The sequence below is a fragment of the Taeniopygia guttata genome, chromosome 1 (assembly GCF_048771995.1).
Source record: "Taeniopygia guttata chromosome 1, bTaeGut7.mat, whole genome shotgun sequence".
Lineage (NCBI taxonomy): Eukaryota > Metazoa > Chordata > Aves > Passeriformes > Estrildidae > Taeniopygia > Taeniopygia guttata.
The window spans coordinates 18,676,198-18,696,350 of record NC_133024.1 but is presented as its reverse complement, the minus strand read 5'-3'; the positions used below and the strand labels follow the sequence as shown (position 1 = coordinate 18,696,350).

The following is a 20,153-nucleotide window of genomic DNA, read 5'->3' as shown; positions in this document are numbered from 1 at the left end:
CTCAGCACAGACACCGCTTCTGGAGATGCCACAGCCTTTTCCGAAGCAGCCACAGCCCGGCCCTGGCAGAGCCCGTGGCAGGGGCTGAAGTCTCTGCACAGAGCTCAGTGTGGATGGGAACTTCTGCTCCTGCCTCCAGCTCCAGCAGCCACAGCCCCGGCCCTGGCCCTGCAGACACCCAGAGGTGCTCTGAGTACCTTTTGAGAAGGTGTTGCAGCCACACGAGCCCGCAGGGTGCAAAGTCTGCAGGCTGCCTCCTGCAGCGCCCTTCCGCCCTTTGGCATGGCTGGAGACTGCGGAAATGCCTCCACACAGATGCAGGGCACATAAATACTCATGAATAAATACTCCACAGTGCTATGGAAGCTGTATGAAAATACGTGGCCGGTGCATTTTCCAGCTGCATTCCCACTTTTTAATTGCTTGTATTAAACCAGCACACCAAAGCCTCGTTTTACTGACAGCTCTACAAACTCAATGGTGCCCAACCATGCAGAGCTCCCAGAAAACAAACCACGTGTTTAAAACTCCAAATAAAACCACATCTTTGTTATTCTGGACACCTGTCTGCTATATTCTGTTTGTCCTTCCAGCTTTCCTGCAGAAACAGGGTAGTTTACCCTGTGGTAACATTTATTTTCTAATTGCGTAATAATTAGCATTTTCCCTGTGGTTTTGTACTTTGCATCTCAAGGATTACCCAACAGAGCGGAGTTAAATCCAAGCCACCTCACCCTTGGGTGCCCTGACACCTGCTGTACCACTAAACTGTGCCACTGTGCCTGTGGCAAAAATGAGAGTGCAGGGCAGTCTGTGTCTGAAATAAATCCAGATGAACCCCCTGGATCTTCCCTCTGGCACACGCTCACGTGGGCTGGGACTTGCAGAGTTTTTTGTTTAGTTTAGTTACCACTGTAAGAACTTTCACAAATAAAAACTGGCAATAAAATCTAAAACTAAGCTACCCTTTCTCATCACTGGGAATGAAATCCTTATCCAGTCATAAAGCATGACAAGGTACAGGGTTTCTTTGGACTTTGTTGATTTTTATCCAAGTTGATATTTTGAAATGCACATCCCATAAATATGTCTCTATACACAGACACACAGTGTTTTGGTTGCATTCCTTTAGGTGCCTTTCAGTGGCCAAAATAACATTCCTGAGTGCATAAACAAAAACACAACGATTTTCAGATGTGCTTTCTGAACAATATTCTGTCTTTGGCCAGTTTCAGGAAGGATATTTCCATGCTCTATCTTAAAAACAATTTAAAACTCCAGCCACAGAAACCCTATTTTCCTCCATCCTGGCTTTCCTGGCTCTGTGGTCCCAGTTTCAGCCTGTCAGACTGTTTCCATGGGGAATCCTGTCCAGGCTTTGGTGCTGTGTGGAATACTTGAAGCACTTGGTAAACGTGAACTGGCAAAAGTAGCAGGAATGTTAGAAATAATCAAAGCCCTCCATGGGCAGACCTTGGCAGAGAGATGCAGCTCTCGCCCCACGGCAGGGACAAAGTTCTCACAACCAGGAGGAATTGTTCATGACACACAACTCTTGATCAGGACACAGGGAGCCCACAGTGAGATGGACATTCCAGCTCTGTGCTTCTCCCAGAGAATCACCACAAGCAGGAAAAATGATTTATTTGCACCACAGGAAACACAATTCTCAAAATTCCCTCTTCTTTTTGAACCCGTATAAAACCTCACTGAGGAATTGTTCCCTCAAGATCTTTATCCTTGCTCTAGGCCACCTTTTCATGGGACCTAAGGGTTGGGATTTTTTGCTACTTTGTCACATTTTGCTGAGAAGTTTATTAACTTTTCTCTACATAGCTTAGGTTGCTGTTAACCTGAATCACGCAGCAGCTATTTCATCTTTTAAACTGGCAGATTAGGAGGGAATCAAGATGCCAAAACTGCCTTTAAACTGGCAGATTAGAGAGAATCATTATGCTCTTTCTCTTCTGTCCTCTCAGCTCTGACTCTGATACTCCAAATAATAAAATAATCACGTCACCAGTTGATGTGGCTGGGTCAAATGATTATTTTTGTGCTGTCAAACACCACGTGCAGCTGCGGAGTGGGGGGGGGGGGGGGGGGGCTGGATTTTCCCACCTGCTGGCAAGATTTAAGAAAATAAAGGAGTTAAAAATAAGCATATGGGACAAAACATAACAAAACCTGCCCAACTGAGGCACCCCAGGTGTCCTGACACTGATTACTAACGCCATCAGCCTCTGAAATTACTTCTGGTTATTTCACTTCACCTATGAAGAAACCTGACACATCTGGCTCTCACCCATCTGTTTGTTGCACACTCATGTTGGGGCACGGAGAAGGGCAGATCTTGGAACTGATCTTGTTTTCCAGGGAGGAAACAATAAACCTGATGAAAACATCAGGGTGGGTTTGGAGATCAGACTCAAAAGTAAGAGAAAGCCCTGCAGTGATACAGTGATAAGGGAAGTAAAATGAGACATTTCCATGTTTAAGGAGTTTAGAAACCTCTTTAAATGAAACAAGGGCCACCTCGAGGGCACTGGAAGCTCTCCTCCCCATGGAGCAGGCTCAGGGTGCTGCTGTTGTGCCTGTTTCCTCACAAGTGACTGTGTCTCCTCTCCAGGCACAGCAGGACTGACACTCCAAGGAGTTTATCTCTCCCTTCCTGGATAGGAAGCTCGGGCTGGCTTTCTTCCCAGCATCTTTCCAGGGTTGAGCTACAAATCCCAGTGTGTCTCTCCATGTATTGATGTGGATCACGTCTTTTTCACCTGGTTTGGTGCTCTCCTGCAAACAAATCTCTTTTTTTGTGAGTCTGAGGTGTGAAACAACCACAACCACTCTGCATCCTTCCCTGACCTAATGAGGCCCCAAACAAGTCACTTAGAACTACCTGGGCTTCAAGTCACTTATACCTCAGTCACTGGCAGAGATTAATAAAACCCCCCGTGGGCAGCAGAGAAGGGGGGATTCTGTCCCTCTGTCCCTGTGCCCAGGTGAGACCCCACCTGCAGAGCTGCCCCAGCCCTGGGACACAGCAGCAGAACGTGGAGCTGCTGGACAGTCCAGAGGGGGAATGGCTTCAAACTGACACAGAGTGGGTTTAAATTGGATATCAGCAAGGAACTGTTCCCTGGGAGGGTGGGACCCCTGGCACAGGGTACCCAGAGCAGCTGCGGCTGCCCCTGGATCCCTTTAGTGTCCAAGGCCAGGTTGGACAGGGCTTGGAGCAGCCTGGGACAGCGGAAGGTGTCCCTGCCCATGAAATGGGTGAATCTGGATGAGCTCCCAACCCAAACCTTTCCGTGATTACCTAAAGCTCCAGGTACTCTCAAATCTGTGATTCTGATTTAAGTTTCAAAAACCCTCAGGGCAGAGCAGCTCTAGTGAAACGCAGAGGTGCTCAGGGCAGCCTCACAGCCGCACTCCAGTTTGGGATAAAACGGAGCATCCGCCCGCAGCCCTGCCACAGCTGCGGCTGGAGAAGGGGCAGGGTGGGGACACAGCGCTGCTGCTCGTCCCGCGGCACGGCGGGGACACAGCCGTGAGCCGTGCCGTGAGCAGCACCTCCCTCTCCGGTCCCTCTGAACCCTTCCCGGTCCCGATCTCCATCCCGATCCCGGTCCCTGTCCCGGTCCCGATCCCGATTCCGATCCCCGTTATGCGCCTCCCGCCGCCAGAGGGCGCCTCTCGCCGCCGCGCGCGCCGCCTCTCGGCCCCGCCTCTCCCACCTCCCCGCGCCGCGATTGGCCGGGCGGCGCGCGGCGCGCGGCGCGATTGGCTGCGGAGCCGGCCGCCCACCGTATATAGCGGGAGCGAGGGAGGGGCCGTTCCGGCAGTGCGCGGGCGCTGCGGGCGGGCAGAAGATGGCGGCGATGCGGGCCGTGTGCGTGATGCAGGGCGAGGGGGCTGTGAAGGGTGTCATCCACTTCGAGCAGCAGGTGAGAGCACGGCCGGGCCGCTGAGACCTCTCCCACGGGATCTCCCTCTTCAGCCTCCTCCCCGTGGCCGGCGGGGCGAGAGGGAGCGGGGCGGGCTCAGCTCGAGGGCGCTGCGGTTCCAAATGGCCGCGGCCCTCAGGAGCTGCGCCGTCCCCTGCGGCCGGCCAAGGAGCCGCGGGGTCACTCGCGCTCCTCTGTGACAGTGCGGGATCTTTCTGGAAGGCCCCGTCAGATAACAGGCGCTCCTTGCGCTTATTGATAAAACGGGTAAAAGACTGCGCTTGAGGGGGTTAAACGAACGCAGACATTATAGATCACTATCTCGGGCTCGTGGCGGGGCCTTTCTGTCACTTTCGTTTGACACTTTCGTGTAATGCCAAAGTCCTTGTGGTGACAAATGCTCTCCTTTGAAGGGTACCGGGCCGGTGAAAGTCACTGGGGAAATCACTGGATTGGCCGATGGGGAGCACGGCTTCCACGTCCATGAGTTCGGGGACAACACCAATGGTAAGATGTCTCTCCAGGCCTTTGGGTCATGGCGGGAAAGTGGCTGCTCAGCTCCGAAGAGCTGCTCCTGGTGTTGCAGCAGCAGCTTGGGTCTCACGGCTGCAAGTCTGTGTGAGGAAATTGTGGCCGTTCCCGAGGAATTGCTTCCTGGCTAATACTCCGAGCGTGTTGAGGCTCGTGGTCAAGACCTGACATACCAAGCACTCACCTGAATTCTTGGATAACTCAGTGTTCTGAAATAATAAAGCTTCTGGCTGAGCCTGGAGCTTTTAAGTCTGTAGCAGGTGATTTATCTCCAGGGGATTAATAGGGCATGGCACGGGAGAGAAGCTGTTTGCGGTCACTGGGAGCAGTGTGGGAGCAGCAGCTTTATCCTGGGATCCTGCTCTGACTGTGCTGTGTTCCAGGGTGCACCAGTGCAGGCCCTCACTTCAACCCGGAGCAGAAGAAGCACGGGGGTCCCAGCGATGCTGAGAGGTGAGTCCAGGGCATGGGCACTGCTGGGGGCTCAGATGTGCCAGAAAATCCGTGGGAATTCCTGCAGGGTTCCCGAGATCACTTAGCCACACTTTAATAACCCCAGCAGCTTGTTTCTCTGAGAGTGTGCTGTGAAATACTTTCCTGAGGGCATAGTCTGGTTTTAGCTTGGCCTGGGTGCAGGAGACAGCGAAGGCCTGATGCTTGTTCTGGGTATCTGTACTTGAGCGGGATGTGAGACCAGGCTCTTCCCTGGTAGCAGCTCTCACAGCCCAGTTCCCTTGGGTGGGTGCCAGAGGAAGTGGTGTGGCTGTGCCTGCTGCATCTGGGGAGCGGAGCTGGGAGTAGGGCTCAGGCAGCCTGGCCTTGCACAGGGACCAGCCTGGCACTGGGATCACCCTTGGAATGCTGACATGGATGGTTGATAAATCCCACCTGAGCCACAGGCCCGGTGGAGCTGGATGTGGGCCAGCTGCTGCATGACACAGCACGAAATGTGTGTCGGGGCCCTGGCAACCACTGCTCAGGGCTAAAGGTTGGGAGTGCACAAACACTGTGGCTTCTGGAGCCTTAACAGATCTGCTCCTGGTGTGGCTGTGGGCAAGGGAATTCCTTAGGAAGATGCAAGAAGTGGATCTTCCTTTTACCAGTGTACAGAAACAACTGGACAGAAGCTTTCTGAAAGCTAAAATCAAGCAAATTCCTTATGGGAGAGCTGCCATTAACTCAGTTTTGTAGGACTTGGTTAAAAAAAAAGGAATTCTTGCAGAAAGCTGGTTGTCAGCCCTGGGCTAGCTGAGGTGGTCACTTGGCAGGGATGTGTCAGTAGTCCAGGTTCTGAATCTGGACAGGATCAGCTGCATTTTGAGCGAATGCTGTGCTTAGGGCAGGTGTGCAGGACACAGCACACCAGCACATCCAGAAGTCCTGTGAAAATTTTACTGCTCGAGGCTCAGTTCTCCTGGCAAGCCTTAGCAGAGATGTAGCTCTGATAGAAGCTGTATGGAAGAGCAGTATGCCAAGTGATGGGGCAATGCCAAACTGGAATAATCATCCCTGGTCCTGGCTGGAACTGAGCAGTTCCTGCATTGCCTTTGACCTGCTGCCTGACAAACCGCTTCTCCTAATCCTCCTTAAACCAAAAGCCTGCAGCTGCCTGTGGAACAGCTGAGCTGTCATGCACAGCAAAAGCTCTGAGAACAGTGGCAGTGTTCACCAAGTCTGCAGGAAAGGTTGTTCCACTGGATTTGGGAGCCTTTGTTATGCTGTAACATAAACTCCCAGCCTTCCCTTGGAAAAGCTCTCAGTCCAGGCCACTTTCTGAGTTTCCTGTGTGTTTGTGCAGGCATGTGGGAGACCTGGGCAATGTGACTGCCAAAGGAGGCGTGGCCCAGGTGTCCATCCAGGATTCCGTCATTTCCCTCTCTGGACCACACTGCATCATCGGCCGCACCATGGTGGTGAGTGGCAAGGGAAACCTCAGAGCAGGGAGAGGGGATTTACAGCCATCCCCACGTGTCTTAGTGTGGCACTTGAGTGCCATGGACCCCAATTCCTGCCAGCCTGCTGGAGATGTCCCTCTCTAACTCTGCCCCTTCCTACTGTGGGTGCCTGAATCGCCCTTGGTCAGGTCTTGGACAGGTCCAGCTGGAAGTTTGTGGCACAGAGATCAGATTGGCATTGTGTAATAATTAGTCTGGTGTTGCTGCTGCTGCCAGGAGCAGCCGTGATTGGAGCTGCAGTTAGATCAATTAAGGTCCCTTCAATTCTCTTGCAGGTGCATGAGAGGCGGGACGACCTGGGCAGAGGGGGCAATGACGAGAGCCTGCTCACTGGAAATGCAGGGCCCCGCCTGGCCTGCGGAGTGATTGGGATTGCCAAGAGCTAGGTGTGGTACCTGCAGTGCTCTTCATTGCTGCTCTTACCCTTCCCCTGCAAGTTCAAGATGTGTCCTTCAACTCCTGCTCCTCTGCATCCTGAGCAGCACTCACATACTGGAGACTGACTGAGTTTTGTATGCAGTATGTTCAATTAAAGTGTCCCTGATGGAACGGCTCTCTGGTCTCTGCTCACGTTCCTGCTGCCACCATTCCGTGTCACATCCTTGCTGTGAAGGAAGATGCGAGTTCTGCTCCTGTCCCAACCCCTGGATGAGCCCCACATGTTCTGGCAAAGAGCAGCAGCCCCTGGGTGTGTCAGGGTTTCCTTCTGGAGCAGGGGCAGCATTTGTAGGCTTCAAACCTGTGTAATAAATGTTCTGGGCAGATACACCTGGGTCTGGCTGTCTGTGAACAGGGAACATCCTAAACCTGCCCCTGCTGGGAAACGGGGCCTGGGCTTCAGCAGGTGTGTAGTTAAATCCCATCCAGCAAGAGGAGTGCCCACTGTGTGCCAGTGCCAGCCTCCATCCTGTTCTGGTGTGTCCTTCTGAAACAGATTTCAGGGTCTCTTCATAGAGAAAATGAGTCCTTTCAATGAGGACTTGTATCAATGTTCCTTCCTTCTGCACTCTAGGATATTCATGCAAGTAGCAGGCTGTAGTTCTAGGTAACCCTATTCCACTGAGGCACAGTACTAAGGGAACTGGGTAGTAGAGCAGGAATACTGTAAATATACTTTGAACTTACGTTCCCTGTTGCTGCCAGACCACTGTGTGAGTCTTCACCTCCCTGTGCCTCTTCCAGAGGGTTGGTGGTGCTGCTGCTGTGAGGGTTATGCACAGTTACTGCTGCAGAAGGTGGTAAGGAGTTGTTCGACAGTTTTCCAGGCTCTGCTTTCAGATCCCTACTGAGGCAGAGAACGGGTGGGATTTGCATGAACAGAGCAGCCTCGTGTCTCTCATTGCCTCCAGCTCTTTAAAGAGGCGTTCTCAGTGAAACAAACCCTCCCTCCTTACAGAGCTGGGGCAAGGCTCAAACCTCGATGTGTGGACAGGGAATGTCCCATGGGGCCGTCAGGAAACAACCAGTAAGGACACGAGTTTTAACACGGAAGCTGAGGTCACTACAATCTGTAAACAGGTTCTTTCTCTCTTTATTCTGCTATTGCAAGAACATAAAAATAGATGTTCTCTCCCCAGTCCACAGCTCCACAGTGGCTCTCCCACCCTCTCCCTCCCCCAGAGATAATTCCCTCTGCTGCAGGGCAGCTGTAAAAAACGACTGATGTAAGGAAGCAGCTGCCCTTCCCTTGGGGCAAAATCCCCAGCTTTAAAGGTAGAACACACCTAGAGCAAGGAGAAAAAAAAACATTGAATATGCACAGGATTCGTACACCAACGCTGCTGGGGCTATGAGAGCTCTGAGCCACGTGGGGTGGGCAGAACTTCACAAAGTGTCCCTGCCCCAGGGATCAGCCATGGAGAAACTGCACCTGCCCTCGGTACAGGTGACAGGACATGGAAGTGCTCTGGAGAGGAGAGAAGGTGCCTCAACAGCCAGGAACACCAGAAACACCCTCTGTCCCCAGCCTAGGGGGGCACAACCTACCTCTGGCAGGGTGAGGAGGGGCCAGCATTCCCACAGGAGCAGCGCCATCTCCATGGAGGAAGGGCTGAGTCCTGTTCCCAGCCCCGCCTCAAGAGCCAGGCTGGAATTTTGGAGCCTCCGAGGTCTCACTTCCCAACAAGTACAAAAGCTGCGGAGCGGGTGCTGTCCAGCCTGGCACGGGCTTTGTAACCTCAGAGCAGACGGTCGGTGCCTGAAGGTGTTACTTCTTAAAAAAAAGGCAAATTAAGGGCAACAGGAACCACAGAACCAAGTGAAGGGAGGGAGGGAGGGGGGGAAAAAAATAAAGCAAAGAATGGACTGCACTGCAAACACTAAAACAGTTAATTCCGCAATTAACATCTTAAAACTAACTTTTACCCAGGGTGGTCAAGTAGCTCATTAAAATGCAGCAATCTAAAACTCCAGAGGACTGTTATAAATAAAAATTCACTTCTGTGAATCGCAACACAAACAGATGGATTTCCTTTAACAAACAGAACCAAACCACTCTAAATTAGACTCCAGTACAGCATTAACAGTTCCAACTTTAGGCTGCTGAACACTCCTTTTCCACTTCAGTGCAGCGTAGGAAGAATAGCACACGTTAAAAGTTTGTTACGAAAATAGAGTTTATTAAAAACACATCCCTATTGTTTTGAGGAGCTTTCACCGTTACCTTTTCTTAAATTAAAAAAAAAATAGAAAGCACTTCTACTTCTGATTCGTAAACTTTTTAAAGTCAAAACTTTAAAAAAGTTACAGCAAAAATGGGTAATATTTTAATCATCTCTTCAGTATTTTATGTTATGTTGTGGCTATTTTAAATAGAAGGGAAGCAATCAAATTGCTCACAGTGCCCCACGTCGGGGGCGCAGGGGCGGAAGCGGATTTACAGCACTGTACAACTAAAGCTCGACACTCCAAGCCAGGCTGCGGCCCTAGCGCGGTGCCTCCGCCACGGAGCCCGTGTCCTTGTCCGCCTGTTCCAGGGATGAGGTAGCCTCGGGCACCGACTCTGGCGTGGCTTTCGCGCCCGCGGGTTCGGCGTCTCCCGCAGTGAGTTCTGAAACAAGTTCCGCGCCCTCCATTTTGCTGCCGTGGGACTCGTGGTTTTTGTCGCCCTCCGCCCTGTCTGTCACCTCTGGCTTTTCCTTGCTGCGGCTTTCTTCCTTGTCTCTACGAGACTCGCGATCCCTGGAATCCCTCTCCCTGTCTCGGTGGCCGCTGGAGCGCCTGTTTCTTTCCTCCGAGTCCCTGTGCCTGTCGCGCTCGGGGCTGCGGCGTCCCCAGTCTCGCCTGTCGCGGCTGCCCAGCCGCTCATGCTCCCGCTCCTCGCGGCCGCCGTAGCGCTCCCGGTCGTTCTCTACCCGGTTCCCGAAGGATCTCCTCCCGAACCGCTCCTGGTCTCTGTTGGGCGTGAACTGCCTGTCGTTCCTGAACTGCCGCCCGTCCCTGTTCTCCTCGGGCCCGCCGCTGCCCGGGCCGCCGCTGGGCCGCACGAAGTGGCCGGGCGGAGGGAAGGGGGTTTTCATTCCGTGCGGGGGAGGCATCCCGAAGCCGCCGGGGCCTGGCGGGGGCCCTCTGTGCATCATGTGCGGGGGCATGTGGCGCGGGGGCATCATGGGGAAGCGCGGCAGCGGCGGCGGCGGCGGCATCCCCGGCGGGCGCTGCAGCGGGATCAGCCCGGGCCGGGCGCCCAGCAGCCCCGTGGATGGAGTCTGCAGCCCCACCACGGGCGCGGGCGGCGGCGGGGCCACGCCCTGGGTGCCTGCAAGGAACACACAAAGGACAGTCAGAGCCGGGCAGGAGGGGACACAGAGCGTTTCCCTAACTTCAAAGCCCATCTGCAGTTATCCCGGGAAAAGAGCACCGCAGGACCTGGAGCAGAGCTTCCTGGGCTCTCCAGCTGCTGGTGGCAATGACTGTGACCAGGGCAGCAACTAATCCCTGATCCCAGAGGTTTCCTTGGGGAGAGCCTTTGCCCTTGTGCAGTCAGGGCTCCCCCTCAGCCCCAGCTCAGCCTCCTGCAGCCAAAGCCCCTTCCTGGTGTTGTGCTTCCAGGTGAAGGTACCTCACCCACTCCAGTCGGATTCAAACACTTCTGCTATGAACACTGGCTGAACACCCCACAGCTGCACAGCACCAGCAAGAGGCAGGGAGGAGGCTGGAATACAGCTGGAGCACAGCTCTCTTTGCCATTCCAGAGAAAAGGGACACAACGAAAATTCATTTCAGTAGAACAAACCTTTCAATGTAAACTAAAAGGAAATGCAAGAAGTAGTCCCTAACTTCTTTTTTTTATAACAGTGTTTCATCCTCTATAGCACATATCCAGCACTATTTTCCAGTTTTATTCCTATACTCTTCATAGGAGGAAGAAAAACTCCCTCTCCAAACATACTGTAAGATAAAGCTCAGTCCACAGCTCCTGGACACCAACAGAAGGAGCCAGAGAGAAGGATTCTGAGGATTCTGAGAAGAATCCTAAGCTCCATGCTGAGGCCTTCCCACCCCAGGGCAGGTGCCTCCCCAGTCTGAACCAGGAACACTGTCCAGTGTTCCCAGAGCCCTTACACTGCTCCCATGTGCTCCTGCACACCAGCACCTCCTGGCCTAGAAACACAGCCCCTGCCTGGGTAAAACCAGGATGAAATACTGTGGGAATTCACGCTGGAATTAGTGTCAGCAGTGAAAACTGCACTTGGGTGCAGCCACACGAGATGCTCTCCTTCAGCTGCTGTGGTGTTCGTCCCTCCCTTCTCTGGCTTTGGCACCTGTCTCCAGACAGAGCTGAGCCTTCTGTGCTGCCCTCTCACCACACAATGACTTTTAGGGACATCTCTGACAGAAACCTTTTCACCTGAGTGCTCTTTAAATTCATACTGGAAAGAAGTTGTATTTTGCCAGTGAGAAGACTCATGTGACATCTTCCAGTCCATGATATCCTCTCCCCCTCCCCTCCAAGCAGTCACAGCTCTCCCTCTTGCAGAGAAATGGGCCAGTACCAACAGCATTTTTTTCCTGCATTTTTCCCTTTCTCTAAAATGCAGAGCCTGGTCAATAACCGGGTCTATAATCACCCAGTTTAAACTCCTCCTATGACAGAACTACAGATCTGACAAGACAGACTCAGAGCTAATGATGCCTACCAGGAATTCTGAGGTTTGGGGATTCTTATTGGTAAAAACATCTTTTAATCTTCCTCAGAGGATTAAAACAAAGCAGACTAGAGTAACTGAGAACTAAAGAGCTGAAGCTAAGCCTGTGCTTCTACTTAGAAGCAGCAGAGCAGATGTGGGTTAGAAGATCATGAACATGAGGTGAGGGAGGGAAGTTTCACATCTAATAAGTACAAGTAGTTTAATTTCTCAACTTTATTTCTACACAAACTGCAGCACTGAAGCAACATAATTGTACCTGGAACTCCTTCATTCTGAACTGCATGGGCTGGAGAGCTGCACACTTTTTATTTTAAAATTATTTTAAATATCAACTCCCTTCAATGCTGAGATTAAAGCAACTGTAGAACTACTGGAGGTTCCTCACTCTCCTGACAAATCAGGCACCAAATAAAAACCTAAACAGCTGTCCAGAAACACATCCCAGTTTACTGAAAATGCTCAGGGAAATTCACAGTACAGAAACACCATGTCTGGGGAGAGTTAAAGTCCTCTTTTGGTTTAGGAAGTACTTGACATTGAAGTAGTTTCTTGAACTGGGTATGAACTCCCTGAGCTCCGAGAGAAACCCTGAGGTGATTTCCTGACCCAGCTTGTCCTACTGGAGCCAGTTCCCTCACATCTGACACCTGCTCCTCTGTCCCAATGTGCAAAACCACACCTTGCCTTCACAACAGATTTTACAGGTTTTGGAAGAGGAACCACCACACACCAAAGTGTCCCAGGTTTCATCACCTGACTCCTATGACACAGCCCAAAGTGCTCAGCCTGACCTGAAGGATCTCCTGTGCAGAGAGGGCACAGGGGCCATCCTTACTGCTTTGATAAATTAGGTATGAAGCCAGATTTCCATGTCACTGTGATTCAGATCTGATCATCTCTCCCAGCTGGACAAAACCTACATTCCCTTGGGATAGTTCCCATGTCACCAGTGCTGACACACCTGATTTACTCTTACACAAACTCTGCTCACTAAGTGGTTCCAGTAACTCACAACCCCCTGAATCACTTCCCAGCACGTGGAGCTTTGTGGTTTCTGTGTGTCCCAGCACACAAACCTCATGGAAACACAGGGAACAAGCCAAAAGCTCACAGATCTAGCAGGGTTTCATTCCACTTTGACACTGCTGTTCTCCAACATTCTGCATGCTCTCCGGTGGGGAATGTGGCATCTTACAGCTAGAGCATTAAATACTGCCAGGGAATTCTTGAGAGAGGGACCACGTTGTCATTCTGGAGGGTTTTTGCTGGAGTTTTCTACAGAATCTTTCAGAGCCTCATACATTCCAAAAGCCAGGAATATGAAGTACAAGTTATGCTGTCCAAGACAGTGAAAGTGTGTGCTACCTTTACAGAAAGTGTCATTCAGCAGGAAGGTGTGAATTTCTAAAATTCCTAACAAAATTCCCTGACTCCATGGTGTCAGCATAGAGTTTCTTAAGCTTTTCTCTGTTTTGAAAGGGTCTTCTGTCAAGTTTTCAACATGAAGGATTCATAAAGCATTAATCATGGACAGAAAATTTGACCCTCACATCCAATAGAGCAGTGAGCTCTCAGGGAGACAAATCTCGTATTTTCTTCAGTGATCATTGAAAATGTTGGGCAAAAACCCACTAACACAAAATTAGCTTTTTCATTCATTTCTTAGGCTCTCATGTAGAGGCTTAAAATCCCATAAATGCAATAATCTCACTAGAATTTTAGGTAACAAATCTTTTGAGTAAATTCTTGACACTGACCTATCCAAGGCCATCATAAAATAAGTATTTAGCAGAGTTCTGTAACAGTTCATACTCCCTTTCTAAATCTGACCAAGGCTGTATCATATTAGGAAAAGTAATTTATGCAACTTACTCCCATTACCCTGAGTTTGCTAGTCAAAAAAGCATTTGGTAATATTTAAATAATATTGTCTTACAAAGGTTTCAAAACCTGTCCTGCTGCAAGGCTGCATAAAAGGTTTTGGTTTTGTGTTCTATTAAAACAATTTATTCCATACATAACAAGAATGTACCCCATCCTCAGAGATTTCAAAAATAAACTAAAAATAGTTTCCCTGCACGTTAATTTTATCTAATAGCTGAGTCTAAAACCTGGGTCCTGTGTCATACAGGTGTGTTGCTGTAAGTTCCATTTTCTAGACTGTATAAACCTTCACTTGTTAAAAGTGGACAGCATTTGAATTTGTAACTTACACATCATGGCTTTGATTCTTCAGAAAGCAGATCTTCACTAGTAAAATTACTGACTGTTTCTTCTGTGCAAAATTAACTCTTTAAAATTTATTTCAAAGCCAACAGTAGGACAGAAATTTCAACAAGTTGACAAAAATGTGCTTCCCTTTCCCCTGGACTATAAGTCAGTAGCCAAATCAAAATGGCATTTAAAATGTAGGGAACAATGCAGTGCAGAACTTACTCAAGAGGGAACTTACCAAGGAGTGGAACAGCCTGGGTGACAGGAGCAGGGACATTGGTAGGTGCTACGGGAGGTGGAACAGTGCCATAGATTTTGGAAGTGTCAGTACTTTCAGCATTCCCTCTGCCTCCAGAAACTACTGTTGGGATGGGATTTCCTACAGACGACTCCTTTGTAGTGTCCTCATTCCCACCTGTTGCTGTAGCTGAGGAACAAGGCATGGACACATTAAACAACAGCCAGCAATTCCTGCAGGATCCCTGCCTTCCATAGGGCCCAACACTTACAGTTTGGGATGTTCACTGCCGGAGTGTGCGGGACAGAGACCGGTGGAGTTATGGGAGGTGGTGGCCCGGGAGGAAGGAATCCTACAAAAAGCACAGCAAAGCCCTGAGTGTCCCCTTGGCACAACCCCCCACGCAGCTCTGGGCCCAGAAGGACCCGGGCAGGCACACCCCACAAACCTGGAGGTAAATGCAGCGGGTTGAAGCCGGGCCGGAGGAATGGAGGCGGTGGTGGCGGCGGCACCCCAGGGGCAAATCCAGGAGGGGGAATTCCTAAAGGTGCTGTGAAAGCAGGGGGCTGGAGTGCACCAACCACGGGAGGCCCTGATGGATGGGGGGGAACCTAGGAAAAAGGAAGGGAAAACATGGGTTAGCCCAAGAGTGCTCCAATGATTCTCTGTCCCACTGGAGAGCTCTATCTCTGTCCAGATCCACCAGGAGATCGCAGCGACCTCAAATTCCTCTGCAACAAGGGGCACTTGCACAAAAGATGCAGAAGCACTCCAGGAACTGCCATCATTGAAAATACCAACACTAGCCCTGTCTGCCTTTGTAATCAGAGAAGAATTTTCCTCTGTGCCTCATGGGTACTAATGCGTGTCAGTAACCCACCTCCACGCACCCCTCACACAGTGCCTGGGATTCATCTGTACCCAGCATGATGGATTTCTGGACAGAATCTACTGGAATGCTCACAACTTCAGAGCAATTAAAAACTTTTGCTTGTCTCTTTCTCACTACCTGAGTTTGCACATTAGTGTGACCGGTGTTTTCCTTTATTTCTGATTTATATCAAGCTCTGAATTAAAATTAGCTGTGATTTAAGGGATTCTACTATTTTAACACTGACAAGAAACTACTGATATCAAAGTGGTGGAGTATCTGCCAATAAGAAAAACTTTTAGAGGAACATTAATTAATAAAACAAATAACAAAAAAAAGCCAATCACAAAATCTGAAGATGCAATTCAGCCCTTCTGTAACAAAAAATCTATTGCAGTAATTTCTCTGTGACTGAGAGAACAGTTACCATTCATGGCATTCCCTCCCTCCCTGAATTATTATTTAAAGTGAGTTTTTGTTTGTTTCTGTGGAACAACTCTCACCTGTGGAGGAGGTACTGTTATTGGTGCAGGCATGGGAACCGGAATTGGGACAGGTAAAGCTTTGGGAATGGGTGACACTGGTTCATTGTGTGCAGCTTCTGCACCTCCATTCTGAGCCACTTCATTTTCAGACTTCTTGGGAATTCCCTTCCACTCTGTCCAAAACAAAATCCCAACACACACGGGTCAGAGAAGCAGTGCCACGTGAAACATGCTTAGTTATGTTTACAAAAATGACCTAATTGAAAACACTTAGGTAATAAGCAGCACAGAGCTAAGAAGCATTTATACTATTTCAGACAATAAAACCTCCAAATTCATTTAAATACAGCAAACACTGAAACAGCAAATAAACTTGTTCCTTTCAGTAGTCAGTTAACAATCCTTTGCCCTGACAGTGTTTATACACATCCAGGATTCTGTTACATTATCTGTGACAAAAACTGTAAAGCTCTTTGAGACAAGCTTTCGATAGGTTCATTCTATTGCTCTTGGGCAAGAAGGCAGCAGCTTTGTCACTAATTTGAGAACTCATTTCTAAAAAACCCAACATCTTCAAGTCTCAAACAAGGAAAAGGAGAATACAACTATAAAGAATTGCAGCAAAATAACAAAAATGTCAAATATAGCTTTAAATTTAATTTATGGAAGAAATAGCTCCTATTGTCTGTCAAATCTTCCTGGGAAAAGCCAGCTAAGCACAAAGAGGGATCAGTGAGGGGGCACTCTAGGAAAGAGAAAAGCACTGAGAGAACTGGAACACACTGACATTATGTTCATGATTCATTACATTTTCGTTTAAAACACACAACTGATTTTTGTGTGTTCAGTATGAAGAGATGCTACAATTAGAGCATATATACAATAATCACCAGCTAATTGGGCAAACTGGACAAAATGGCCAAACCCTGAAATAAAGGCTCAATAACAAAACATGCGGTAACATTGTACCTGGACTAAGGGTCTCGTTGTCCAGCATTCCTCCTTCACAGAAACTTTCAAGATCTTCAGGTTTGACTTTGTCCCATGGGATGTAAGTCACACCCAATTCTACATCCCAATACTGCTTGTAGTCTGGCTTTATTCCTTTATTCAGAGCCCAGGCAATCTTGGGGTGGGGGGGAAATACAAGTGGTCAGCAAAATTTTTCAATTTTAATGGATTTAACATTTCATTCTCACAGAGCAGCATTTGAGGGTAAAAAGTAAAAAGCATAAGTGAAACAGCTATGAAACTCTGAAGGAAGTTTTTTTTTTTAAAGACTTAATTCCTATTTCTTGGCTTGACTCTTGCATACCATTTGTAAAAATGTATAAAGGCAGCTTCTTCTGATGATCTCCAGCCACTAAGATTAATTCCATTTTCCTTTGGAGGACAGTGTCACACTAATTTGACATTCTACAGAAGGAAGAACTTCACTAATGAATGCACATTTCCTTATTTATTAGTACTCTTTGTAGGATTATCATATGTAATGAAACTCTGTTAGGAGACAAATAACTGGCAACAAGAAACACACAGTGCCAGTCCCCTGTAATGAGCCAAACGACACCCTTTCTGTTGATTAAAGAGATAATTATTGGCAATCTTTCAAGGAAACTGATACAAAGTTCCATTAATCCCACTACAGACCAGGAACAATAATTCCCCAGAACCAGTTCACTGGCGTATTTTTTCAGGATTTTACAGAATATCATCTCCAGAACACGTATGAGTCTGAAATACCCCAAAGGCCAGCACAGATGAGACAGGATGACAGTAATTACAGCAGCTTTGGAAAGGCTGACATTTCCAAGCATTACCTTGATGGATTTCTGGTTGACTTTGAAGTTGCCTCGGCTCAGTTTCTGGAGGGCTCTGTTGGCATCTTGTCTGTGCACCATGACAATGTAGGCACATCCTCTGGGTGGTATCATCTGTGTGGGGTTTGAGGGAAAAAGTTCATTTTGCAGTAACAAACAGTGAACCACACATGAATGCTCAATTACAGCAAGCTGGGACATCAAAGGGTATTCCAAAAAGGGCTGTGGAAGTATTGAAGGAAATATTAAAGATGCTAAGAAAGCCAGTACCTTCTAGAAATTCACATTTCTAGTGAACTGAAACTTCCACAAGTTCTGAAAACTTCCAAAACTCTAAAATACAGCTGACTTCTGCATATTTAATCCTTTTAAATTCCTAAACAATAGTGTTCATGTAAATTCTAACATTTGGCAATTAGTTACTTTGTTGGAATGCACAACAGTATCCCCCTCCACTCTGCCAGCTGCACCTCCACATTCAGTTCTAGCTGCAGATTTGGAATAATTTTTATGTGTAATGAATTTGAGGAAAAAACTCCTATGCTCTTTTACAAAATTTGGGAATAGGAAGAAAATTAGTCACTTATTTTTGTTTGAATGAATGAAATTTTTGAAGTTACTGGAGCAGCTATAAATTATACATAAAATATCCTTAAATACAGCAAAATAAAACAGTAATTCTCCACGTTTACGGCTAAAATGACAGAAGAGCAACAAGAACACCAGCTGAGAGTCCACGCTCCTATAATCAAATAAAATGAAGCAGCCAAGGAACTAAGAAGCATGGGATGTAATTCTGCAGCCATCATCCTGCAGAGAAAGCAGGATTTTTATGAAAATGGGATAATCTTCTGTATTACTCCACGAGCACTTTTGTACTGCAGGAAACCAAAGCAGCTCTCTTCTTGTTTGTGTACAAGTCAGCCACATGATCTGAGTGCCCACACGGAAAACACAATGCATAGGGAATGAGAGGCCAGCTCTTTGGAATGTATCAGAAATAACTCTGCTCCAGAGCAGCCCAGAGAGATGTTTTGTACCCAAGCATATCAGAGCAGCTTACACTGCACCCCTTCTACTCACATTGATGGACTCAATGGGGCCAAACTCCTCCAAGAGACTTCCCACATCCTGCTGAGTTGTCCTTTTGTCCAGCTGTCCTACCCAGAGTGTGGTACTGCAAACTACAACCAAGAGTTAGCACAGGTGGTCAGAGCTTCTTACAACACAGATAACCAACACCTATCCCATGCTGAATCCAGCGTAATAACCAGGAAAGGAGCTCAAGGTATCCCCGAGGCAGCAGATTACTGCAGCAGCATTGACCACTCACACAGGTTTTCCACCTGAGAGATTCAGAACTGCAAACTTTGACAGCCAACGTGACAGAACCTGGGAAAGGTGTTGGCAGAAGCACATCTCACTGCACTGCCAGGGAGCTTCTGGTGAGCAGCTACCAGAGTTCTGCAGGCCTTTACACCCCTGGGACCATCACTCACCAGGCCTTGGCTCTTGAAACACCTCAGGTTTTGTCTCTCTTATATAAGCAAGAATGTTTTTATTTTACTTGATAATCCTGGAGAAGATTCCACACTCCTAAGGAATATTCGGAAGTTAAGTACTATGCTTGGTCTATGAACGTTGGCAAAGCCAGGATTATATCAGAAATCCAAACATCAGCCTGTGTGTTTTCCAGGTCAAATCTCCCCTTCTGGTTGGAGAGATACACAAGACTGAATATTTAGAAAAATTGTATTAATTTACAATTAACTCAAATCCTTTTTGTTTAACCTGCTTTACCTTATATGTCTCAAAGGAAGGAAAAGAAAAACACAGAGTTTCAGCTTTTCCTTTTCTCGTTTTACAGCCAAAATATTTCTAACTTGGAGATACTCCAGAAATACTAAACCATCTACTGTAAGTAAAGAAGTACAGGGAAGTGTGGTGAAATTCCTACCAGGAATCACAAGACAGTTAATTTCTGTTCTGTTTGGATGAGCCAGGGAAACCACAAGAAGGAGCACTGAACCCAAGGAACACAAAACCCGCGAAAGCGGCATTACAGGAACGTGCGGAGCGACCCAAAGCAGCAGGAAGAGAGGAGACTCACCGCTGACGGTCTCTGCCTTGATCTGGGGCAGCCCCTTGGAGCGGCGCTCCTTCTCCCGCTCACGCTCGCGCCGCTCCTGGGAGCGGGACTTGGGCGAGCGCCGGCGCCGGTCCCGGGAGCGCGAGCGGGAGCGGCGGTGCCGTGAGCGGCGCGAACGCGAGCCCGACCGCGAGCGTCTCCTCTTGGGGGACCTGTCAGAACCAGAGCCACGCGTGCTCAGTGTCTGGCACCCTGGCACTGGCACGCAGCCTCGGCTATAAAATACCCAAAGAGTTCCCTCAGTAAGGGAATACAGCAATCCAAGCTCTTTCACAGGCATTTAGAACCACAGTAAATCACTGCAGCAGCCCACTTGAACAGCTGATTACTTTCCCATTTCTCACAGTTTACTAATTTTGCCTTGAAGTTGACCATCAAAACTGTGTCCACTTCAACACAGAGAAAGTTATACCTGTATCAATGAGGCAAATGCTTACTGCTTTTACAAAGAAGTGACTAAAGATTATTATAAATAAATTTTGCTACTGAAATTGTATTTTACATCATGTTCAAGTTCTAAACCACTCCAGGTGTGGAAGACCTTCAGAGAAATCATGTGGAGCTTGGTGAACAAGTTGACTTGCAACTAAATGAAGAGTGGTGCCACATCTGCTTGGTCAGCTGAGATGTGACACACGGGTTCAGTGACACAAAGTCACAGATCACAAATGTTTTCATAAGAAAAATGCTTTTAGAGCATAAGCAAATTAAGCCATTACATTCTGCCTGCCTAAAATTTACTCTGGACTGAAAGGCATGGAAGTTGCTCTCTCCCAGTGAGAGAGAACTGCACAGATAT

At 48.4% G+C, this 20,153-nt stretch overlaps 2 protein-coding genes across 3 annotated transcripts in view; one reads left to right on the top strand and one right to left on the bottom strand.

Annotated features, from left to right (window-relative positions):
* The first annotated feature begins 3,820 nt into the window (after positions 1-3,820).
* SOD1 (superoxide dismutase 1) lies at positions 3,821-6,979 on the top strand. Its single transcript, NM_001245154.2, is given in 5 exon segments — positions 3,821-3,944; positions 4,358-4,451; positions 4,859-4,928; positions 6,274-6,388; positions 6,706-6,979. Coding segments are annotated over 5 exon segments (465 nt in total). The 5' UTR covers positions 3,821-3,869; the 3' UTR covers positions 6,817-6,979.
* Positions 6,980-9,027: 2,048 nt separating this feature from the next.
* The window catches only part of SCAF4 (SR-related CTD associated factor 4), a 28,705-nt gene continuing 17,579 nt past the window's right edge, over positions 9,028-20,153 (bottom strand). For both annotated transcript variants that reach the window (XM_030264272.4, XM_030264279.4), the window contains 9 exons: positions 19,316-19,506; positions 18,289-18,389; positions 17,206-17,319; positions 16,355-16,511; positions 15,404-15,558; positions 14,478-14,640; positions 14,301-14,381; positions 14,030-14,218; positions 9,028-10,184 (listed from right to left, as the gene is read on the bottom strand). In XM_030264272.4, coding sequence (XP_030120132.4) covers positions 9,355-10,184; positions 14,030-14,218; positions 14,301-14,381; positions 14,478-14,640; positions 15,404-15,558; positions 16,355-16,511; positions 17,206-17,319; positions 18,289-18,389; positions 19,316-19,506 — 1,981 coding nt within the window. In that variant the 3' untranslated portion in view covers positions 9,028-9,354. The remainder of the gene's footprint in view (positions 10,185-14,029; positions 14,219-14,300; positions 14,382-14,477; positions 14,641-15,403; positions 15,559-16,354; positions 16,512-17,205; positions 17,320-18,288; positions 18,390-19,315; positions 19,507-20,153) is intronic.